The following is a 25,376-nucleotide window of genomic DNA, read 5'->3' as shown; positions in this document are numbered from 1 at the left end:
ACTGACTGATTCCGGACTTCATCGTCGCAGTACTGTCGTCATCTGTTTAGCTCGCCTCTGCCCCGCCTAAATCAGATACACCAATGTGATTGGTGCAGCTCGGCTCCAACAGCATGGCTGAGCAAATTCAAATTGTGCTCCAGCGAGAACTCTTGATTTCCAGGGTAACTTTTAAATAGTCACCCAAAAGACATAAGAGTTGAAATAGTTAGCCTAACTAAAAATAAGTTGATGGTTTAAACAGCTAAAAGTAATAGGCTAGAAAAACGTCTGAAACAGACGTTCAGCTTCTGCTACATTAGTTGATAGCTGTACCAAACTCAACTTATCAGGCTTAAACAGTGACATTTCAATCGAATGACAAAATACTGTAAAAATCTGCTCTAAAAGGTGTTGATGAAGGGTTAAACCACTTGAAATAGTACAGGCTATCTTTACAGAAAGAGGAGGAAAACAGTGAAAGGGCTTACACTAACCCAAAGACCTTTGAGAAGTCCCCAGATCCCACTATGGGACTAACTGCCCCGTGCCAATAATTCCAAACCTGGAGCCCCGTAGATTCACAGATATCACTCTGGAGTGGGAATGATTGATATATATATATATATATATATATACAGTATATATACAATATATATAATATTAACATTAGACTTTGGTAGGACTGATAGTTAACGGATTGTATCATGATTTCAATTATTCATATTAATTCAAACATGGCCGATGGCCTGCCAGGCAGCTCCGGGGTAAAAGTTAGTTGCAGGGCTTGTTTCACCCCCATTTCCTTCCAGTCTATTTGCAGTTTGTACAGTTGTTTAATACTGGAATAGTATCTGACCGTAACTTTGCTTTGTGGTCATTTGATTTGATATATCAATTTAAGAATCTGCAACATACAGGTAGGCACAGAAGTCTAGATTTTGACACAGACACACTCTTTCAGAACAGGGGCTCAAGATTAAGTGATAAAGCAAAATAATATTTAAAATATTCTGGCATATTTGATGCCAAAGCTTGATTATCAACTGATCTGTTGTTTCAGACAAAAACAGCTTTACATCCTTTTCAGTGCATTACTGTATCACATTGTCCTTTTGCTGTTTCTAAAGAATATGTTAGGCATGAGTGTACACGTAAGTGTTTCTCAAGTGAAGCCAGACACAGGCTGTAGCCCCAGAGCATTTGGAATACGCACAGTGTGACAGCCTCTGCCAGCTCTGACAGTGTCACAGCCCTCATTGATCTCCCATCTCTGTTTCTGACGTGCCGTTTGTAGCGCGGGGCTCTTCCCCAGACTACAGTAAGTGAAAGTGCAAGGGCACGAGTCAATTTCTCCCACTGTGACAGGAAAGTCCTTATGTCTGACTGCCTGGTTAACTGAGGGAGGCAATAAGAGAGGAGGCAGAGAACTCAGTATCCACTATCATGCCAAGGTCTAGCTCTTTGTGTTGTTGTTAAACATAGAGATCAATGAGGGAGCTGTTACCACACGTCCTTCCCTCTCACCACCTTCCCTCAGGCTCATCAGCCCGATAAATCTTACCAGTGGACTTGCTTGCAAGGATGGATCTTCCCTTCTCCCACTCACCAGCTGGTTTCAGGTGGAGACTTCAAAACCTGTAAAATGAATCAGAAATGCATTCCTGCTCTCACTGCACATATGTGCTACATATGTGTAACCATCATAAATGGATGCTTGTAAAAGATGCAGCCAGGTCGCCAGAGGAAAATGCTGGCATTGTACGTTTCTGCAAAACACGGATATGTTACATTTGTACATTTCATACATATATCAATGTTTCTAAAGGTACGTAGTATATGAGCTGACTTTGTCATTAGAGGTGGGAAGGGACAGTGGATGGTTTAGCACCGAGGCGAGATAACTGCCAAGCTGCAGACCCCTGCTCGCGACCAACAAACAACAAAACCAGTTGTGTTTGTGGCGAGTCATTGCTGGGTTTCCAGCGGCTTTTTAGATATATTGAGATATTACTATCTTTTCTGATAGAACAGTGCCACAAAAAGCACCTTTTTTTACTCAGACATCGCTGCATTTCCTGCGAGGACAGTGCCACAAAATGCATTTTATTTTACTGAGACATCTCTACGTTTCCTGCTGGGACAGTGCCATGAAAAGCAGTTTATTTTACTGAGATATCACTGCTTTTCCAGCCAGGATTTTGCCAAGAAAAGCATTCACTTTTTAACAAGACACCACTGCATTTCCTCCCAAGATAGTACAAAGAAAAGTGGTTTCTTTCACTGACACATCGCTATGTTTCCTGCAGGGATAGTAACACAAAAAGCAGCTTATTTTACTGAGACATTGCTGCCTTCCCTGTCAGGATAGTGCCATGAAAAGCAGTTTATTGTACTGAGTCATCACTGCATTTCCTGTGGGGATAGTGCCACAAAAAGTTTTTGTTTTTTTACCAAGACATCGCCACCTTACCTGATAGGACAGTGCTACAAAAAGCAGTTTATTTTACTGAAAAATCTTTATGTTTCCTGCAGGGATAGTGCCAAGAAAAGTGGTTGTTTCCTACGGAGACAGGACTACCTTTTCAACAACCTTCCACCATATCTGGGTATTTTAGCCAAAACATGATCTTTTCCTTACCAAGAGGTTGTTGTCTTGGTTGCCGGAAACTAACCACACATTAACCACAGCCTTGTTGAAATGTAAAGTCCCTAATCATTAACACAGAAATGTAATGTATCTGTGGTTTGCAGAAACATACAATACAAACAATTTATTCTGGCAATTGGGCTGCATGTAGGTACCCACTTTGCAAACTGACACATTCTTCCTCACTACCAGATCTTTTCCCTGCTCCAATGATTTATCCTCTTGTGATGATACTGTCCTCGCCTGCTCTGTCTCCCATGCGGCCTCCACCACCCATAAATCCCCTGGGAAATGTGAGCCCAGACTGTACGTGGTGGGAACACCCCTTCAGCTCAGGACTATTCCAGGCCGTGCTACACTTATTATGGGCTTTATGGACGGCCACACCTATCCTTCTCATATAGCCACATGGGGGGAAGGTGGAGAGTTTAGTAAGTGGGCTCAAAATACGACATAAATTGTGACTGACGAGCTGTGAATTGATCTGTCATCCAAACTGTATCACTGAGAAACCTCACGAAAGGTGCCATTAAAAGGTTCAGTTGAATGCTTTGGGGTGGCTGATAACATGACACAGAAGCAGTGGAATTAGACATATCATCCCACATAATCTAAGTAACTGGGATGTAAGAAACAAATGTTCTCAAAAATGTTATTTATCATTGTTTATAATATGTCCCTTGTGGTGGACATCAGGCTGATCTATTCCACAAAACCTCCAGTACAGTACATTTACATTATATAATTAAATTCACATTTAAAAAATGTAACATTAAAGGTATTGTGCACACATTTAACTGCCTATATAGTATAGTGTATGTGCGTGTGCGTGTGTATAAGAAAATAATCTCTGTTATATAACCGAAACTTCAGGACCCCAGTTTATGCCTCACCTGTAATCCAAAATGGACAATGGGTGTTAATAATATCTTCCTCAGCTGATCGGTCCTCCTCTGAACATTCAACATCCTGCTCTCTGCCTGGTTCTGGGGTTTCCCCTGTTTCCTGAAGAATAAAAAGCAAATGAGAATAAGTACGTCCCACTATCCCCCACAAAGGGTATGGGTTAAAATGTGCAGGGGAGACGGGATGGCTGCAACACTTTTTGCATTTCTCTCAGTTACTCTGAGACTATTTGGACTAGACCAACCAAATTTATATATAAAACTTACACCTGTCTGCTAATTACGCACTCATTTATTTAAATAGAAGAAATCAGATATTACAACTGACCCCAACACTTGGGACAGCTGCAACATGTTAAAAATACATTAAATTTCACTAATTAATTTTTGCTCTTGTCTCACTAAGCATAGCACTATCAAAATAGGCATTGTTGTGCAGTAATATTAAATCTATTCATAGAATAATATAATGGTATTATTTATTAATTGAATAATATTTATCAGATAACAGTTATTGCGTTTTGTTTGTGGGGAACTCCTCTGTTCATAACCCTCTTCCTCACCCTTGACTGAAAACAAACAGAATACAGTTTCTTCTTTTGCATGATTTATTCAATGTATGATGCACAAAAATGGCTTAATATTAATTATTGGACCATTACAATAAGAAGATTACATTTATACAAAATAATGCCATGATCGTGTTATGATGTTAACTCCAGTGATTATGTACCTCACAATGAATTGTGCATGTTTGAATTCATACATTTTAACGTCATCTTTTTTTTAATGGCATCAATACGCTGATGTAGCAGACAATTGTAGGGATGCACGATAACATCAGACAATGTTGGCTTTAAAATGAACTAACAGAATTGGCCAAGATGATTTTTTTTTTTTTTTTTTTGCACAATGAATGAATATTATATATATATTAAAAAGCATTCAATTTCATGTCCCCCTCTGCTGGTGGGCCATCAAAATAAGAGTATACATGCATTACATGATGTTAATTCCACTACAGAAGAGACTTCTTCTTCTTCTTCTTCTTCTTTTGTGTATCATCTGATGGCCAACTCAATGTTGTGCAACCACGCCCTCGTCTCCAGTCCTAAGTCGAAGAGGCTGGATTCTGAGGGTGGGCTGTATAGGGGGCAGCCCGTGATTATGTGCACGGCAGACTGTTCAGACTCGCCACACTCGTATGCCGCACTGTCCAATAGGCCCCATTTCTTCAGAGATGACTTGAAGCGGCCGACCCCAGTGCGTAGACAGTTCAGCAAGGTCCATAGATAGTGTGGTAGGTCTTCTCCTTTTACACCGCCACCTGGGTCCTGGATGTATCGGTGGATGCGGGAGGGCCCAGCCGTCTCCCAAGTCTGTTTCCAGGATGCTGCCAGCCAGGCGTCTCTGGACAAGCTCTCAGGAATAGACTGTAGCAGCTCTTGTGCCACCTTGTTGTAGGGATGGTGAGACTTGAGCCTGCATGGTGGCGCCGGTGTTGTTGTGGCTTTGTGCAGGATGTGCCAGTCGTACTTCTGGGCTTTTCTTGCCAGGGTGAGGGTAGCCGCATCCTGTCGGAGACTGGCCGGAGCAATTCCAGCGAGGACTGGCAGGTGAGACATGGGGGTGGGTCTCAAACAATCAGTCACTATCCGGAGGGCGCTGTTGATGGCAGTGTCTACCTTATTCACGTGTGGGCTTCTGCTCCAGGCAGGGGCACAGTATTCGGCTACGGGTAGGACCAGGGCTTGTGTGGATATGCGTAGGGTCTGGGGGGAAGCTCCCCAAGTTGAATCCGGCAGGTTGTGAATGTAGATGTTGAACAACACTGGTGAGAGGACGGAGCCTTGTGGGACCCCGTTCTTCAACCTTCGGAGCCTGCTGATCTGGCCATCACTGGTCTGCTGGGGGGGATGACGACAGCCTACACGTGGCCTCCCCTGCGAGTAGTGAGAAATGGTGCAAGACCAACTCATGAAACTAATGTCGCCGAAGAATCATCGAGCTGGCAGACCAAGTTACAAGCCAAGGTCAAGACCAAGGCAGAGAACGTCCCCTTAAGGATGGGTGGACACCCCTACCAACCAAGGTCTGGCAGTGCTCCAACTTAACGTCGAGGGCCTTACCATCACCAAGCTCGAAGTCATCAGAAGAGACTTGATCATCACTAAAATTATATTTGGGTTAACTATACTTGTATGTAATCACAATGACTTGTGCATGTTTAAATGTCTACGTTATGCAGTAATCTTAAAAAAATAAAAATAAATAAAAAAATTTCAAAAGCACTATAAATTTGTATTTGGATGAAGTATCCTTTCATGTACCCCACAATGACTTTTTTATGTTGAAAACTACAGTTCTAGTCTCTTTTGATATGGCTGCTCAGCTCAGGGACGGTTGCCCTTGTTGCAGCCGTCCCATGTTGCAACCCTCCCCAGTTTTAAAATATTACTCTCATAAATCCTAAATCCTACAATATAACTTCTAACTTCATACGTGATCACTTATTTCCTATACTGCCAATAAAACATGTTTTTGCAATTACTCCCCTTTTAAAATGACAGATATTATTACAAATAGTAGCAGGTTGTAAAAAAGCAATAACCAGAAAATGGCTGAGTGAAGAGTCTCAAACGACCTGAAAATGTGCAAAATAGTGGAAAAAATCGAAATGTTATTTGACTTTGAAATTATCTTTTATTTGTATGTTTATTTTGTTTGGTGAATTTCATTTTATTTCCCTCGGTATTAAGACATACAGGATGGACTATAGCTTATGAATGAGTGGAAGATTTCTCCCTCTTTAAAAACAGTGTAGCTTTCCATGAATCAAAGTCTTGGATTATAGGATTTCTGTGATCTTAAAAGACGATCATGGGCATAAAGGACCCATTAATCGTGATACTACAATGTAACCTTGCTTCATTTTCTGTTTTACATGATGTAGGCTAAAGCATTTAACCTTCACCTGTGATGTCCCTGCCTGCTGTCCTTGGTTTTCTCTGCCTTTTCTTTTTTTGGTTAAAAAAGAAAAAGAAAGTATAAAATAAGAAAAGAAAAGACAGAAGACATGTTTTGCCAGTCACCCTCACTTGTGTTACATCACTAAAAAGCTCAGGATGTCCTTTTCACAGTATATTAGGATTCAAACAGACTGCATGCATGGTGTTTAAAATAAAGGCCTCAGTGTCATGTCCCCCACAGAGGACAAATATGATTGTTAAAGTGGATTATACTGCTTACAGGAATTTGAGGAGTTGGATGGATTTTGTTTTAACTCTTCTACCATTAAAACTACAAAACTATTTTCACCGAACACACGAAAAAAGCTACAAAATTTCAAGATACCTCTCATACCTGCCTGTCCAGAGGCTCAACATATGTATTTTCAGAATCAGAAATACTTTATTGATTCATTCTGATTTGTTACAGCTGCTCCGATGTAAAGAATAGACAATTATAAGAAGTGAGAATAAGAGTATGACATAAAAGTGTGTAAATATGAAGCAAAAAATAAAATAAAGTAGAAATGAAATGTGCATTGAAATAAAATATATGTTGAAATTTAACTACGATACATTCAAGAGGAGAGAAACATTGCACAGTTGAATAATTGCACAGAATATTTGGTGTAGAATACAAATGTTATTGGTTATAGTTCTTCATTGGATCCTTTCGCTGCTTTCTGGCTTGGTCATGAGTCAGCTGATCAGATATATCCATAGATTACAGACTGCTACTGCCTTCCATGGAGCAAACAGTGCATACCACATGACTACTAACCCCCCCTGTGAGGATTTGACATCTCCATCTAGTGGTGTATGGTGGGACGCACACAGTTTACTATAGTGCATCCAACTATAAGTTGTATTAGTGGCTGCTGGTGGTGTCTGAAACATGAGCCACAACATCCTTGAGTGAATAACGTAATCCTTTGTGACTGATCTCATAGTGGTCTAAAAGATGTGATGAAGACAGACACGTAAACAACAACTCAGGTCTCTGCAAGAACGTGCTGCTGTCCCCATGGCAACTGTAGTTTTCTTTGAAACCATCTCCCTCACTCTTACACACGTTTTCTGATTTTATATTTCTTGTTCACTCGTTCTTTGAAGGCACAAAGCATCTTTAGACACAGCTACAGGTTATTAAGATTCATATTCAAACCACTCTTTGACTACAGGTGAGCAAATGTGACGTTTTTACAATTGTGGTGATTCCCTTGTAGAACTGTCTCTTTTATTGCACCTTTAATGGGACAGAAGTGGTGAAGAGGAGGAGAAAAGGGGAGAAAAGGGAGTCAAGGAGGATGCAGTTTACAAGTGTTGGAACCAGGCCCAGAGCTTATCAGAGGCTAATGCCACCGACGTTGCTTTGGTAAACCCCTGCTCCTGCCAGATTGCTCTCTTCTGCCTAACAGCAGCACGCCTCACAGTTGCCTCCTTTTTCCTCAGCTCCCCCATTGGCTGAAACTACAAAAGGAGATCTCCTGCAAGTGACATCATTACTCCCTCTCCCATCAGACAGCATATGTCACGGCCACATGGTAACCATCCACTCGAGTGAAGCCCCGTAATTTGCTCTCCAATTCAAATCACTACTTGAGCTATATTTGTTTTGTATGGTGTTTTTATTGCAACTTTTTATCACATTATTCAATAAGGACAGATTGGGTTGAGTGCAGAGAAGGGTTGAGGAAACAAGTGTTGCCTGTTCCAGCTCTTGACAAGCTGACGGGCCAACCAGGAGACTAACCATGGACCAAATGTTTTGGATTGTTTCCTGGCAAGAAATGTTGTCTGACAATATGCAGCCCAAGCAAAAGAATTCCCTACCATCCTCAAATGAAGCTTCATTTGGTGGTTGTCTAAAGCCTGTTCACTGTGCTGGAGAATATGACAATGTGGGCTGACTTATTCCCGCAGATTCTTCACGAATGAGCACTTTTGTCAATACAGAAAGTTGATTAAAGGATTCAATGGCAAATAGCAAGTCTGTTTGTCTGATGGGAAGTGAGGCCTTGATTCTTCAATGTGGGATGTATTGCATTAGTGCAACAGAGGTAGGGAGTAAGTATAAGAGACAAACTCTTCAACCACAAGGTCGAGTTTGAGCTTCAGATTTAAACAACAAACGCTCACACTGCTAAAGTGTCCTGATAAACTGTTTCATGTCCATATCCAAGGTTGCTGTAGCTGATCTAGTGCCTTGCCAGCAGAGAGATAAATTCCCTTTAGTATTTGATCTATGAAAGGCATTATTGCATGTGAGATCTACCTTTATGACAGTATTAATTGCATACATTTACCTCCCGAGGAGATCAGGGATACTCAACTTGTTTTGCCCAGGGGCCACATTTGCGAAATTCCAGAAGGCAGAGGGCCAGTTAATAACAAACTTCAGTGATTAATATACAAATAGTCAGAACAGACCTCTGTCAGGATGTCTGGGTGATCTTCCCCTGGCACTTTATTTTGGTAAACAAGGTCTATTTTGATTCTTTTACTGCACTCTGGCATCTTATTTTATTTAGAAAATGGTCAGCAGGTCACCTGATACCCTATCACAGGCTGGATTTGGCAAAGTACATACTGTGCAAATTTAGAATTCACTTAGAGTTTTTCTGGTCACCTGAAGTCAAATATTCACTCTCCTTTTAGCTCTGTTTTGGTTTCCACCAACTACTGAGGAAACAGCTCATTGCCAGAATAAATGCTGGCATTGTATGTTTCTGTATGTTTCTGTATGTTTCAATTTTATGTTGTGAAAAAATGCTGTGGTTAAAAAGTGATTATATTTAGGCACAAAAAAATGGAAATGTGCTGACCTAATCTTAAAAAATACCTTTGTTATCGCCACAGCCACTGCTGGAAATATGCTGACATCGCCCTAAAAAATACCTCGTTATTGTCACCATAGTCTCGCTCACCAGACCTTTCTCAAGAAAAGAAAGGTCTGGCTGGGCCGACTCTCACTTTAAGATTGGAGAAAAAAATGCCCCGGCTGCTTGTATTTCTTTCAACCAATCACAATCGTTCTGGGCAGTGCCACAGCAATGGTGCGCTTGCAAAAATATTGCCGGGGGGGGGAACAGGTTTTGGTGTAACACGCCCACAAAAATATCGTCTACAGGACGCGAACCATGGCAGAAAAATGGCTACATCCCCGCAAGACCAAACACTGCAAAAGTTAGTAAAGGACGTGTTGAAAACTGCAACCAGAGGTGGTAGGGCGGGACTTCAGCAGGTGGCTCGTTCCGCTCAATGAGAGGCTGATCTATGCAGCGAACTTCCGCCCAGATGCTCTTACCACAACCACCGCTGGAAATGTGCCCATGTCACCTTAAAAATTACCATGTTGTTGTTGCCACAACCACCACTAGAAATGTGCTGATATTACCTTAAAAAATACCCGGTTATTGTCACAACACCCATGGCTAGAAATGTGTCGATGTCCCCTTAAAGAATACCAAATTGTTGTTGCCACAACAACTGCTGGAAATGTGCCCAGGTCAATTTAAAAAAAAAAAAAAAAACCTGGTTGAGGTTGCCACAGCCACCACAAGAAATGTGCCGATGTCGCCTTAAAAAGTACCCGATTGTTGTCGCTACAACCACCGCTGGAAATGTGCCAATATGCTTCAAAAAACACTCAGCTGTTGTCAACACAACACCGCCTCAAAAGTGCTGAAGTCACTTTAAAAAATACTCTTTTGTTGGTGCAACAACCAATGCTGAAAATGTGCCAATACTGCCTTCAGAAATATCAAATTTGCTGATATCCCATTGAAAAAATTCTTGACCCTACAACCACCACTGAAAATGTGCCATCCTCACTTCAATACCTAAATGCTGTCATCACAAAAACTGCTGGAGATGTGCCAATGGTGCCATAGATTTCACTATTCACTACTATTCACAAAAAAGTGCTGCTTTTGATGTCAAAAATGAGGCAGTAGGGGGCGGCAGTAGCTCAGTCCATAGGGACTTGGGTTGGGAACCGGAGGGTCGCCTGTTCAAGTCCCCGTCCGGACCAAAATATGGAGCGTGGACTGGTAGCTAGAGAGGTGCCAGTTCACCTCCTGGGCACTGCCGAGGTGCCCCTGAGCAAGGCCATAGAACCCCCCAACCGCTCGGAGCGCCTGTCATGGGCAGCCCACTCTGACATCTCTCCACTTAGTGCATGTATAGGTCCTGTTTGTGCATGTGTGTGTTCGGACCTGTGTGTAATTGACAACAGAGTGAAAAATTGAATTTCCCCTCGGGGATTAATAAAGTATATAAAATTAAAAAATTAAATTGCAGCCTTACTTGATCTAATGGTAAATATATAATTTGATCAATATGCTGACAACCACATAATTATTGCTGCTACATTTCAGTTTGCTGCAATACACACCAGTCTCTGCTGCACGCAGCCAAGTGACAAACATTTGCCTGTTTATCATTTAATTCTGGAAACACTTGAAAATCAATTTGGAAAAAAAACAATAAAGGAACGACACAATTTGCCTCGTAACAGCTTATAGGAGATGATGAGACATTAGGATCTAATCAGCACAGATGCTCAGTTCAACTGTGTGGCAGATTCGAGTGCTGCCACACAAACACACACACACACACACACACCAAAAGTGCTGCGACTCCCCAAATTGTCCAACGTGGCCACACCCTTTACTTGCCTAATGTGTGGTACTGTGGGGCTCAGCTGGCCTTCTGGGGTCAGACTGCAGGGTGCACTCATACACTCATGAAGAATTAATGACTGTGAGTATGTGAGTGTGTGAGTGTGTGAGTGTGTGTGTGTGTGCGTGCCTTTGTACTTTATTGTACATGAAGGTATAACACAATATGATACAGCATTGGCCAGTTAGTGTGGTGTTTACTGGTAGAAATGTATGCTAATATTCCACTGTTTGTTTTTTCATGCCAGATTATGATGTGTTAGACCTCCATACATTATAATGCATTAGAGATTCTAAAAAACTGTTTGCTTAAGCGTGTAGGTAATTAAAAATAACAGACATTAATTTTTTTTACTTGTACTCTGGGAGGCAGTTTACTGTAACTGTTTATGATGCCATAACCTGCTAACAGGAAGCTGTCTAACTGCCAGTAGACAGAAAAAGCACAAAACTATTGGGATGTGTATCGAGAACCAGTACTTAACTGGTACCTGTTCCTAACTGGTCAGTACCAAAATATCAGTAAGCTCCTGAACAAAAGGGGCTGTACCTACAACTGCTGTTCCTAACTGTTCCCTAATGTTGATGAAGCTGCCAGTGTCAGACGATTACATTCAAGACTATCCAAAATCAGGATGTAGATCCCAGTTGTGCAGGATGTAATCAAACCCCTGCAAATCATGTCCACGTGTTTTGGTTCTGCCCATCACTTGTTAACTTTTGGAAAGATATTTTTAAGTTTCAGAAATCACTGGCACATGGATTGAACCATATTATCTGCACTATTGCAACTGACTAAAACAAAACAAAAAATTCAGACATACTGCCAAGGGATCTATAAACAAATTCTCTTAAACATGGACAACCTTATTCACCTATGTAAAGCGACTCAATTTACAGTTCCAGATTAATATATCTTCTAATATCTATGCACAAGGCCTGACCTGTGTAAATCTGTCTGCTAAGCGGTCTAAGGACTGTTTTTGATCTAGTTGACCTGTTTTAAAATGATTTAAATGTTTGTCTGTTTGCTTGTTTTTGGTTTTATTCATTACAAAATGGGAAATAAAAAGTCGATTACATTCAACGCTCCGTAAATGCAAGTTTACATTCTGCGCTCTGACAGAGCAAAACAGGTTTTTTTTCATTGTTACCAATTTCTATTCACTTCTGAGAAGCTTAATGACTATCGTTTTCTGTTTAGCTTCTGGTAGTGAAGCATCATTATGGCATATTCACAGCCAGACCAGATTTGTTGACAAAATCTTCTCTGTACTCATCATACATGCAGTAAACTCAGGACACAATTTAAAGGGCAACTTCGGTATTTTTCAACCTAGACACAATTTTACCATGTTTTTTATTCTAAGGGACTAATGGAAACAACTAGTTTTGAATTTGGTCCACTACTGAGCAAGAGGGCTGCAGCTAGCAGAAACGAAACAGGCTGCAATGTAAACCCTGCGGGGCAATTGAGCACCATCAATTTACGTCCTCTAAAAGTGTCTGTTTTTACCATTGATGGGCTCAGATTGTTATTATAACTGCCTGACAACATTATGGAAAGGATCCCTACAGAGACAGACCTTATAGTTAAAGAGTAAGATCATTTTTGTTTAATTATAAACAGCCCTGAAATCGCTGTCACCAAACCTACCAGATGTACAAACATACAAAAAACATCTTGGTTTGTCTTTCCACTGTTTCAACATCACCAGCTTTGATTTGCTTGAAATAAACCCTCAATTCACTCAGTTAGATGTGAAAATATGCTGCCTTTATTCACACTAAAATTACTGTTAATTCAAATGGGGTGTGGTGGGTTTGGTGATAACACACAGATCCATCTCCATAGGGATCCTTTCCATAAAGTTGTCAGACACTTATAATAACAATCTGAGTGTATCAGAGGCAAATACAAGCAATTGACGGTGCATAAACTGACAGTGTACAAATGCCCTGAGTGATTCAATTACAGTGATACAGCCTGTTTCGCACAACACTGTAGTTGCCCTTTAATTTATTTCTGCATAAAAGTAAAAGTAAAATAAATCTTTTCATATCATGTTTTTATTTTTTGCACTATACTATAAAGAGTACTATCAAAAAGAGTATTGATAAGTGTCAGTATCAATAAAGTCCAAAGGATACACATCCCTAAAGACTATATGATGGTATTTTTACTCTGCTTTTTCTACTAACTGCCTACATCGCAGCCAAAAGCTGCACTTGTGTGTGATACCGTTATTTGTAACCCTAAGTGGCTACTTCCATAAAATGAAAGGGTCAAGCTTTGCTGCAAGAGTTACATTGAGCTGTATACACTGTACACTATATAAAAGGAGGTTTTTACTCTCTGTCTCCAGATAGAGTTTAAAATTAAAGACCCTGGATAAATGTCAGGCGCTGAATTCTCGGAGGATTAAGTCGCTGCATTCTAAGCAGTTCTGCAATTTCTGACATTTTTCAGCTCAGATGATTACTAATCTAATAACGGTGTGAGGACAACCAGTGCAACTGTGTGAATCCACATATGTTGTGTGTTATGTTGTCACTGTTAAAGGCGTTGCTACAGAGATTCATTGGATGATTATGTGAAGATTTATTTGGCTGAGTTTTAACATGACATCTCTCCTGTTTAATGTTTATGGTAGAATGAACACCACAACACTGGAAGAGGTGAGACACTTAGCTCAAAACTTAGCTCAAAACGTAATCAACATCCATCATCCAGAGGGAAATATTCAATCTTAAGTATGGACAACTGTATTGAAAACTGAACCCAACGCAGTGACTTAACACTGAGGGTGACCCGAGCAGTAGTGTCTGACCTCTCAGCTGTCAGTGCATGAGTCACTGGAACATAAAGAAAACAGAGTCTTGACTTCTTTGTCTATCTGCTGTAATTGTGTCACTCTGTGTGCAGATATGGCATGAGTGTTACACAGTCCCATGACCGCCAAACAGGGGAGCAGACACATCAGCACTAAAACATGTCATTGTGCTGTCCGTGGATAGAGGGTAAGTAAAGGAGGGGAATGTCAGCTGGTGGAGAATACAACATTTTTACATTGCTTGTACATTTCAGTGTTTTGATAATGTTTCCAAACAAGAATTTAAGTATTTACTCAAACACTCTTTTCCAGTTTTAGTTTATAAGACCATCATAACTTTGTTCTTCTTCTTTTTTTGCACTATATTATCATTTTCATTCTCATATTATCATTATAATAATGTGCACAGTGTACTTTGCACTAATATTATCATCTTCATTGTCATATCTTTGTCATTATTTGCATGGCTTATTTTTGGATTTACATGTGTGCAGTTTTTCTGCATTTTTACACGTTTTAAATTTCCAGTATTGTGTAACCTACTCTATGTGCAGCTGCAAATTGCCCCACAGGTACAAATAAAGTGTTGTGAATTGTACGGGGAATATAGTACAAAAAAAGACAATCACGATAAAACGAACCAAACAAAACAGCTCCATATTTAAAACTTTATCACCAACATATATGTTTCATTTACGTATGTGACATGTGAGGCTGTGGTATTTGTTTCTCAATGTGGTGATGAGGTGAGGAGTGGCCAAGTGGTGAAAGGACCTGTGGCTATATAAGAGTGTTTCTATGTGCTGGTCTACAAGCTGACTGATTCAGTTATACGATACCACGGCCTGCAGCCTGCTCCTGAGTGCACCTGAGGATTAAAGACAAGAAAAGGTAACTTGTAGTCTTAATCTTATCTGTGGCAGCTTATGCAAAATGTATATTATATTTCTATGCATCCAATAGTAGAAGATTTATTAGGAACTGGGAAAAGAGTGCCAGGCTAGTGTCCTGCTGTAGAGTGAAAGGTGTGTACAGCGAAACAGTGTTCTAAATAAATAGGTCGTAACATTTAATCTAAATGTGAGTGTAGGGACAAAATTTATCTTTGCCATGCATAGACATGTAATATCGTGCTGTTTTCACTTCAGTGTGTCCTTGAGCACATTTCATCTGTGCATGAGAGCCTTGCTTTTTTCCTGTTCTCATAAAAGTTATCAATAAGCCGCAGGCCTCTCTGTTCTCCCTCTTCCTAGTTTTATCTTCATTATGCGACTGCATCTGTAATTCTTTGACAGATAAATGAAGGACACTCCAGGTGTCGGAGCTTTGACCTTTCAGCTGAAATAAGATTGACTCCATTACAACTCTTATTATTCTGTTTTATCATGACACAAAAGACGACTTGATCGTTTCACTCTTTATTTGTAACAATATAATTAATTGTATTATGTTTAGATGTGGTATATCAGTTTGATTGCTGTTGGTTGATTGGTAACAGGGCCGTAATCACCTATCTAACACTGGGGGGCGTGGCTGGAAATTAACTTTTTTATCCTACCATTGTTTTTTAAGCTGGTGAGTGAAGCACATCTAGCAGCCACTTGCATATCTTACCAGCATTTGGCTGGTGACTGGTGCTATATTGTACGTGACCTGACATAAACTTATTATCCTGACATGACTTGAGCTAAATGAGCTGGCATGATTCTGGTCAAATTTGGTTATGTGAAGAGAAGCAATTGTTCTCAGGGCTGGTTGTCTGAATGACAGGAGAGCAGTCGCCTAGTGACAGGAAACACCTTTTAATAAGTATTGGAAAGCTGTAGATGAGTCAACTGATACTGCTTGATTGTCAGACGCTATAAATTGCCACGATATAGCGAATCTTTGGCTTTCTCGTGAGTTAACGCTCAAATGTACAACTCCATGTCTAAGCCTCTCTTATTTTAAGTCGTTTATGCTACAACAGTGCTAATTTCCAACCCTGCTGGGAGCGGGACCATTTTCAGCAAGAGGGGAATTCCCTCCAGGAGAAATATTTGGAAACAGCTAATCAGACCATTTCAAAGCATTTTGAAACAAAATTTAGATTCTTTGAGTTTTGGTGATTGAGTGCCATTTTAAGAAGTCAGTATTCAATTCAGGGCCACGCAAGAAAAGTGCACACACTATGACATTTTTACTAGGTACTATACCATGATTTTTTATGACCTTTTTTTATCACATACTAAAACTTTACAAAAGCTATAACTAGGGATGCAAGATAATATCGGCACGTTATCAGAATCAGCCAAGTTAATAATATTGGTACATCATCATTGGAATCGGCATACCAGATAGCAGCAAAAAATCCAATATCGTGCATCCCTAACCATAACAGTCGACAGTGATAAAGCCTACATAACAGTCATAATACAATCTAGTTTTCCACCTTTTAATACATTTGAAAGTAATGAAATAGAGAGATGGTACAGTGTTTGACACTGATTGTACTCACAGCAGTCAAGCAATGGCCTAGTAATAATAATGGCAATATGTTAAGCTTATTTATGATAATGATTAAATTTGCCAATATGGTGGCCTTTTTGGGCATAGCATTTTTTTCTTTATATTTTTTCATTTGTTTTCATTTTATTTATAAACTGCAAATAATTATAAAAATATAAAAATATATGCATTCCCGAGGAAGATAATATGATAGAGTACTATTTTAGATTACATAAGAATAATAATTTAGATTCCATCTTTTATAAGATAACGGCTAACACAATATATGGCAACTGCGAGAACCTCAGACTCATCTGGCAGAGGGATTTAAATTTGAACATTGATATGAATTCTTGCGCAAAGATAATCTCCAGTACAGGCAAATTTTGCAAGAGAAGCTTGGGGAAAATCTACACGCTGCAAAATACTTCATGATTCAATATTATTTTGGGTTTACTGGAAAATAATGTGCTGGAAATGTAAAAGACAGGAAGGCACCTTTATCCATGCAATGTGGATATGTGTTTGTTTTTTGTGTTGATGTTCTTAAAACAGAAAAACTTCAATAAAAATCTTAAATAACAAAAATATATGCATTCTAATTATATGTGATTCAATCTATTGCATTAATACACTTGAATAACAAATAATATTTTTGCAGTTAAAACATCTACAATAGGCCAGAATTACATTTCCTGTCTTGACTTATGTTTCCTAGGTAATAATAACAAACATTAAGAATGAAATAGCAGGACTGGGTAGTCAGATCATTCTGTAGCTGTTATTGAATTTGCAGTCACAAGCACAACTATATATTTGTGGTCTGACCTGGACACCAAAGAAGCATTGTTAGTACACATTCCTCTCTAAGTGCACATAAGTCATTGATATAACCCTGAATCAATATGCCATTATGTTTCTGCATGACTCAGGATGCTCACTGTGGTCATCATTCAATTAGTTAGTGCATCCTGTGGCATCCAATGAGCTGCAATTAACAATACATGGAGACAGACAATCATGCGGAGCACTGTTTGCTGATACTTTGACATCTAGAAAAAGCTGTAGAGTCCTCTGGTGGTCACCTAGAGAACTATTTCCTCTCTGTGCAGCTCATTAAAGCTCAGTCAGACTGCAGTGCGTGCTCCGTAGATGTAAAAGGAAATTAATTATTTTTTTGTTGCCGTTTTTTTTATTAGTTACGTAGGCTGTTAGTTTCCATAGCATGTTATTTCTAGTTTCCTTTCCGATTACAGACTGAGATCTATTTTGGTTTCATTCTGTCTTTAGTTTTCTGTGTCTGTAAAGTCCTCTGGGATTTGTTTGTGATACAAAACATTTTAAAGATAATGAATAAATACTAGTGATCTTGTTTTGGCAGGCAGCATGGATGTAAGTACCTCGTCAAATTCTCAGATCTCCACACTGGTAAGAATGACACCACTGCAACTATTTTTCTACACATTTTCCATCTAAATAGAGATGCTTGAATCTTTGCTTATGTCAAACGGCCATGTTTGCAACTGCAAGTTGGTGTCCTCCATCCTTTCCACCCTCTCTCTTCCTCATTACTCTGTCCTGGCCCCTGACCCTGACCCTGACCCCTCTCCCTCTCCATCCTCCCCCTCTCCTCCTCCCTCTCAGCACTCTGACGCTCTGTGTGGCAGCTGCCCGTCCTCTGGTTCTGCCCAACAGGCTAACAGCCTTTGGCCGAGCCTGCCGCAGTCTGGAGCCGGGTTCCCTGCATGGCCAGGACAGCTAGGACAGCCCACCCAGCCTGCACCGTGCTGGACTGGCCAGCCAAACACACCCTGCTGGCCTGGGACTCAGCCAGCTTCAGTCTCTGTCCCTGCACCGATCTCATTTCCAGCCCCGGCTCAAGCTGTAACACCAGCCACTGCATCTACCACAACTATATTCCCAGCTCCAGCTCAGGCTCAAGTTCCAGGTCAGGCTCCAGGGCAGCCCTGCCAGCCTTGCTGGCAAGGCACCCAGTACCAGCCTCCTCAGTACCAGCCTCCCCAATACCAGCAACCCCAGTACCAGACTCCCCAACCACCAGCTCCAATTCAAACTCAAGTTCCTGCTCAAGTCCCTGTTCAAGTTCCAGCTCCAACTTTAACTCCAGCCCCAGTCCCTGCACCTGCTCCTGCTCCTGCTGCCAGCATCCACCCAAGTGTACCAGGGTGGCCTGCCCACCCTGGTTGGCCTTATAACCCAGGACAGTCAGGATGGCCTGGACAGCATCCATCTATCATGCCTCCACATTGGCTTCCACCCACATCTGGACCTCTCGTGAGTCAAAGAATGTGACTTACATGCATCTTAGAGTATTCTTTGTTAATGTACAGGAAGGACAAAAAGAAATGGATGATGATAGAAGCCACAGTACTGATGGATATGTTTGACCACCTGATTCTTTTTTAATTCAGGTTGTTTTAATGTTATTCTTTCTCTCGCTTGCTGTTCAGAGCGTGCCATACAACTTGAACCTGGCCCGAGGGGTCTATGACAAGATGATGATGACCATCCTGGGCCATGTCAAACCTAATGCTAAGATGTAAGCTTCATTACATGAACTTAGATCTCTCTCTGAACCATTCTTTTTCCTATATACTCTTTTTCATATTCTCTTAAAGGGATAATTTGCTGATTTTCAACCAGTTTTGTGTCATAGTTATGTGAATAGTAAGTGTAAATGAACTGTGGTAAACCAGGGCACAGATCTCCCTGCTCATCTCTCAGACGCAAAATGTTTTGCTGGCTCTAGTGCTGTTACTCAAACTACAGATTGTACTTCTGCATTTTCATCAAGTAACATATAAAATATATCTACATATATAATTTAGTTGCTATAGTTGTCTGATTTTCATCTGCCCTCCACCATGGACACAAACTGTGCATTCCAATACCCATACTACTATACTATTTAGTAAGACAGGGAAAAAAATGAGTATGTGACAATTGATAGTATGTCAAATGCAGTATGCCAAAAACACCCTACTACATTAGGGTTGCAATGGTACCAGTCTCAAAGCATATTGTTGTATTGAAATTGATGGTTATCGTAATGTGTACATTTGCTTATCTGTGTTATTGAAAAAAGAAATGGACAGAAAATCTCACCTTTATTTAACTTATTTTCAAAAGGGAGACTTTTTACACATCCATTAAAAAATGGTTTTAACTTTTAATTATAGTACTAATTAGGCTAAACGTTTGCTACCAAAAATAACTCGGTTGATACTTAATATGTATTTATGTAACAACTCATTTGACCAATAAGTGATACCGATATTGATACATCCACTTCCCTACCTTTCCCTTCCTATTTTTAGTAATCATCAAGTCTCCTCTCTAGAGGAATTAATATCATATTATGCATGTATTATAATGCACTGTAATCATGATGACCCACCAGCAGATGGAGACATGAAATACAATACTTTTCAATAAATGTAATATCCACTCATTGTGCAAATTAAGAAAAAGCATGTTGGCCAATTCTGATAGTTGATTTCAAAGCCAATATTGGCTGATACGGATGAAGTACCGATGTTATAGGTATCCCAAAAACTAGCCCTTCCGTATAATTCCTTTAAGGATCATTCTGAATGTTAATAATAATCCTATAATAATTATAATAATAATTCTGAAATATCATGTTGCTGCAAAACCGCGATATTTGCTAAGATGGTTATCTAAACATGAAAATTTCATACCCTTGCAATCCTATACTACATCCGGTCGCATTTTGCAGTATGCAAGTCAGCATGCTTTTCTGACCCACAATCCTCTGACTAACTGAGATGCAAACAATGACAGCTTGACAGCTCAATGACAGCTGACTGAAGCAGCAATGAGGGATGACAACATTAAAGTGACTGGTGACTAGTCGTATAGTTACTATAGGAATATTAATTAATTGAACAAAATAATCATAAATATAACCAACAACAAAAGGGCAATTAAATAACAATGACAGAACAATGCAGATGTAATTTTACCATCAGGAATATGTTAGAATCTACAATGTATGCAGTTATAAAACGTATTGAAAAATAACAACAGCAAAGGGTTGATCTCTGTCTCTGGGAAGCTCAGTGAAGGCATTTTGTTTTATCTCCAAAATAAAGGACATATGAAAGAGAGGGTCAAAGCTCAGCGCATGTTATGAAGAAGTAGTATGTGTGAATACTGTATACAACAGTAGGTACTTTGTAGGGACAGCTGCAGTACAGACTGAAGTTAAAAGAGAAAGTATGTGACCCTGAACGCACCCAAAGAGTTTGTATGTGGCTAAAGAGACACCTGCCCCTCATTCTCTGTATCTCAAACTGAGACCAAACAGATAAAATTGTAAAACTAGGCAGTGCTGAACAAATATAAACCAATATTCTGTTCCTGAACTGCCAATATCTCGCCTAAAATGTCTACAGAAACATATTTTATCACTCTATTTGGTGGTAGTACAAAAACTTGTAACCAGGAAGTGGGCGCCATTTTGTTTCATGTTTCGTAGGTTGAAGAAAATGAGATCAAACAGTAAAACTAGGCAGTGCTAATAAAATATAAACCAAGTTTCTGTTACTGCGTTCCCGTTTTATCACAAAAATATTTGTAGAAACGTATTTTAGCTTACCGTTTAGCTGTAATTCGAGGTCGTTTGTTACCGGTCGTCCGCCATGTTGTTTGTTTCCTGTGGTAAAATGGCGAATCCGCAGTACGTCACGCACCAGCGGGCGTCTGTGTGGCGCTGTGCATTCTGGTAGTTGTAGGTTTTCTGCCTCTTGAGGATAAACAAATACCAGAGCTCTTTTCTTTGTTTTCTCTGGACATGTAGCACCAATTTCAAAAGTGTTGGCGTTGTTTAACCGCATTGACAGACAAGGTTTATAAGAAGACCACATTTCCAGTGGTGAAATACTTATTTAAGTTAATAATATTAATTTTAACATTCATACAGAATATACGAATCTTTTATTAACATTGTTTTTATTGATTATTTTTAAGTTTTATACAAACAGTAAAATAATCACATATAAAATAAGGAAAAATTAAAATTATAATAATAAAATCAGTTTGGTTATGCATGTAATATCACGTCACTTTCACATACATAACCAGTGTGTGTACTATATTCAGTATAGATTGATAGAAAATTCCATTTAACGTCCATCACAAGTCTACAGTGCATGTAAACCATAGTCTGTAGTTTCCATTTTCCATTTCCAGTTAATGGAGGACAGATAAATCGTACAGACAGTTTCAGTGACAGTCTGACCAGCTTTAGTCATCCACAGGTTCACAGTGAACTTCCTGAGAGGCAACGACATCGCCCTCCACATCAACCCCCGCTTCAGTGAGGGGGGCAAACAGTCGTTGGTGCGTAACCACAAACTGGGCGAGCGCTGGGGCCAAGAAGAGAGGGATCTGAAGGGACCCTTCCCTTTCGCTCAAGGGAGCCCATTTGAGGTGAGCGTAAGAGAGAGGAACCAGTAGATTAAAAAGCTGTGTTCAAGGCTGCTGTGTGTTGCATGTTAATGTCAATAAATCATTACCACATTCATTTGGAGACAGATGTTCACCTGAAGCAAAGTGTCTGCTTCCACTAACCCGCTTCTGCTCTTTTACAACACAAATAAAAGACATAAACAGACGCCACTAATCATTTTAATATGCTCTCATTTGTCTGTGGTGTGAATTTCCAAATATGTTCCACATGGTGCCTTTAACTGACTCCAGGTCACTCTCTCATGGTTAACGTCAGGCTAACGTTTGGAAAAGATGGAAAGGGTTGGAAAGTCGTTTGTGCAAGCTGGCCCTAGATAAGAGTACTGCTGCACTGCAGGGAGACTCCTGGAGGTCAGTGGGGGTCTCGTGTTGCTCAATAACATCAATAACAATTACGCTTTACAGGCATCGCCAAGAGGTTACTAATCTGAGGAGCTAATTCTGTCTCTGTGTCCATGTCTACTGGCAGCAATAACATCAGGGCTCTTAGACTTTTCCTTCAGTTTTAGCTTCAATTCTTCAGTTAGTTAAGTTTCATTTTCTGGCATTAAATAATCCTAATTAAATAAAACATATTTTTCTTCCAGTTAGAAGATTTGGCCCCATAAAATGATTTTTCCTAAATGAAATCATGATAAATGATTCTTGTTTTTCTTTCTAAATGTGCGCTGCATGTGAGCCGCTCCACAGTCCAGATGAAAGTAGTACATCCTTCCTTTTCTGCTCTGTTCCAGATGAAGATCCTGTGCACCCACGAGGCGTTCAGGGTAGCGGTGAACAATATCCCGCTGTTCGAGTTCCGACACCGAATCAGAGAGCTCAACCAGATCGACAGAATCAACATCCTGCATGATGTCGTCCTCACCTGCGTCAATGTGGAGACACTGCCATAGGAAGCACGCTAACACTCACACAATACATAAATAAACACATTAAGGACACAGACATGTATCAGTGTGTTGTAAATGCATGAGCAGAAATGTAAACAAATAGAAACGTGCACATAAACACACCATCTATAGGCTACATTTTACAGGAACTAAAATTGTAGAATTTATTATGCTTAAAGATCAAACATATAAGTGTTCATTTGTGATGTAATATTAATTATAACAAGCTGAACTCATTCTATTATATTCTTCTACTACATAGCTAACAATTTAAAGGTCCAGTGTGTAGGATTCAGTGGCATCTAGTGGCCGAGGGTACAGACTGCAACCCCCCTAAATCCTGCACACTGGACCTTTAATACGCACACAGCTTCCTTTTCCTATATCTAGATGCTACTGTTACTGTATTTATTGTGTACAATATTTTCTATATTACTCAACTGCTACTAACTGAGAATTAAACACATGCTAATATTGGCAAAAAAACAACAAGGTCTATTATATATGTCCATTAGGATTCTGTTAACTGTAGTAATTCTTAAATAAAATGATCAGTCAGAAATCTGGTCCATTGTTTTCACTGTTTATTTGTTTACAGAAAACAGTTTGAAAATTCTTTCAGAGTAATACAAAAATTAAAATCAACACTATAAAAACATAAAGAACATAAACTGACAGACTAGTTATGATCTACATAAAGGAATGTGTCATTGCTACAGTACTCTGAGATTAGGGAGACACCACTGATACAAAAATATGAATTACACACCCTCAACATCTTCCCAAATCCATCATCTGACACTTACCTCAACTCTCAACACCACTTCTATCCTCACACTTTAACTTAACTTCCTCTGACCTCCCACTTAAACATACTTTAACATGTCCATCTCTAGGTAGTTCCCAACAGAAGCAGATCAGCCCTAAAGATGCTAAAGATTTACATGTTCCTGTTCCCCAGAGGATGAACCCCTTCATTCATTACATTTTTGGTCACCTTTATGAACCTAAACCATGTCATCAGCTGGCCAGAACATGAGTGTTTCATGCAAGAAACACTGACATATTTCCATGGAAACGGCTGTGCAGATTAATATCACCAAACAGCATAAAGCTTTTGGATTTTAACAGCCATGTTACTTGCTGTAACGCCACTCTACAGGCCTCTGCACACTGAGTCAGTTTTTTAATCATCATTGTTTTATTCGTTGTGAAAATTTCCTCCTGTGCCTCTCTCCACTGGAGTTACCTATCTGGCTTTCATCACTCTCTCCCTGTCTTTCACTTGGCACCGCAGCTGCACGAAGGGGCGGAGCTGTCCTCACTCTCTGTCCTCCACATCTTCCTTTTCATCATCATCCACCTGAATATTACTATCTGACCTGCTGAAAGTATGAGTTATGAAATGATTCTTCACCGAGTCTTGGTCAAATGTCTCTAAAGGCTTCTGACAGACCCGAAAAGCGCAGAAAATCGTACCTGTGCTGAAATTCTTAATGACAGACGAAAGTTTCAGATTCAGTGTGCAAACATGATTAACACAACATGAGGTCATATTTATTTGTAGGGGTGTGACAATTTTGGACGAAAAAAACTGACTCTGTGCAAAAGCCTTAAGGATGAATTTTGAGTTTCACTACTGGTTATACAGAAAATTGTTTATTCTGTCCTTTAACATTTTTATTTTGGAATAAAATAATGAACCCTGCAGCTTCTGGGGGATGCTAACGGGGCTTCTGACATTTTAACCCGTACCAAAACATGTCAATTTCATAATTTTTGTCCTTCTGGTGTCTCCCTTTGTAACAATTGTGATTCATTACGTTTATGAAATTTGATTTTAAAAAGTAGAAAAGAAGCGCTATGGCAACTTCAAAAATAAGGCAACCTTTTTACTTTTTTCAGTGCATAATACTCAGGATTCATTTCTTTCAGCTCCTGCACATATAATAACATCTCATCTACATTCAGTCCACAAATAAAGTTCCTAAAGATCTCTGTGCAAATAACAATTCACAGTGCTGCTGTGTGTGCACACGTCTGGCTCCTACCACGTGGCAAACATCAGTCCATCTCCTTACATCTTGGTGTCCAGTTTCCTCTCCACAGACTTCAGCAGCAGCTCAGCGTACTGCTCCAGCAATGCCAGGGCCTTCTCTCCTTCACCTTTGACCCCTTGGTCCATTTGGTGCCCTTCGCACTGCGAGGTGGGGTGAGGCAGAGAGTCCAGCTCAGCCTTGACCGTGAACAGAGCCTCAGACAGGATGCTCCTCATTTCTTGTTGATCTTCACTGGGCTGCTGGCCGCTCTGTAGCACCTGGTTTTAATGAGTACATATGGAAAACAGACAGGCAGCGAGTGAGTGAGTCTGTCTGTCTGTGTCTTTCTCTGTTTGATCTGTCCATCAGATTATAGATAAAAATTCAA

The 25,376-nt window shown here is 40.0% G+C and overlaps 2 protein-coding genes and 1 long non-coding RNA gene across 4 annotated transcripts in view; 1 reads left to right on the top strand and 2 right to left on the bottom strand.

The window, feature by feature from the left end:
* Positions 1 to 1,549: 1,549 nt before the first annotated feature.
* Positions 1,550 to 21,298, bottom strand: LOC144466516 (uncharacterized). The gene is made up of 3 exons (XR_013493118.1): positions 21,188 to 21,298; positions 3,523 to 3,634; positions 1,550 to 1,617 (listed from the first exon to the last, which is right to left on the bottom strand). It is a non-coding gene; the product is annotated as an uncharacterized LOC144466516 (long non-coding RNA).
* LOC117270771 (uncharacterized) lies at positions 14,881 to 25,144 on the top strand. Of its 2 annotated transcripts, XM_033648623.2 has the most exons (7): positions 14,881 to 14,949; positions 17,927 to 17,973; positions 18,190 to 18,840; positions 19,017 to 19,105; positions 21,849 to 22,020; positions 22,316 to 22,410; positions 22,794 to 22,915. In XM_033648623.2, exons 2-7 carry the CDS (start codon positions 17,932 to 17,934, stop codon positions 22,795 to 22,797), a joined length of 1,053 nt encoding a protein of 350 aa, XP_033504514.2. In that variant the 5' UTR covers positions 14,881 to 14,949; positions 17,927 to 17,931; the 3' UTR covers positions 22,798 to 22,915. The 2 variants fall into 2 exon arrangements, with proteins under 2 accessions (XP_033504514.2, XP_033504512.2); XM_033648621.2 differs by lacking the exon at positions 22,316 to 22,410 and having other exon boundaries at positions 22,794 to 25,144.
* Positions 23,524 to 25,376, bottom strand: part of LOC117270583 (mitogen-activated protein kinase-binding protein 1-like) — a 49,293-nt gene continuing 47,440 nt past the window's right edge. Inside the window, exon 33 of the mRNA XM_033648263.2 lies at positions 23,524 to 25,266. Within this exon, the coding sequence (XP_033504154.2) occupies positions 25,027 to 25,266 (240 nt within the window). The 3' untranslated portion in view covers positions 23,524 to 25,026. The remainder of the gene's footprint in view (positions 25,267 to 25,376) is intronic.

This window comes from Epinephelus lanceolatus, chromosome 13 (assembly GCF_041903045.1).
Source record: "Epinephelus lanceolatus isolate andai-2023 chromosome 13, ASM4190304v1, whole genome shotgun sequence".
NCBI classification, from domain to species: domain Eukaryota; kingdom Metazoa; phylum Chordata; class Actinopteri; order Perciformes; family Serranidae; genus Epinephelus; species Epinephelus lanceolatus.
This window is presented reverse-complemented; position numbering and strand designations above follow the sequence as displayed.

Bases quoted from the DNA above. Each gene is read 5' to 3' on its own strand.
- LOC117270771 (XM_033648621.2), top strand. From the start codon at position 17,932: ATGGATGTAAGTACCTCGTCAAATTCTCAGATCTCCACACTG. The intron at 18,841-19,016 runs GTGAGTCAAAGA...CTTGCTGTTCAG, and splicing joins CACCCACATCTGGACCTCTC to AGCGTGCCATACAACTTGAA. The intron at 22,021-22,793 runs GTGAGCGTAAGA...GCTCTGTTCCAG, and splicing joins CTCAAGGGAGCCCATTTGAG to ATGAAGATCCTGTGCACCCA.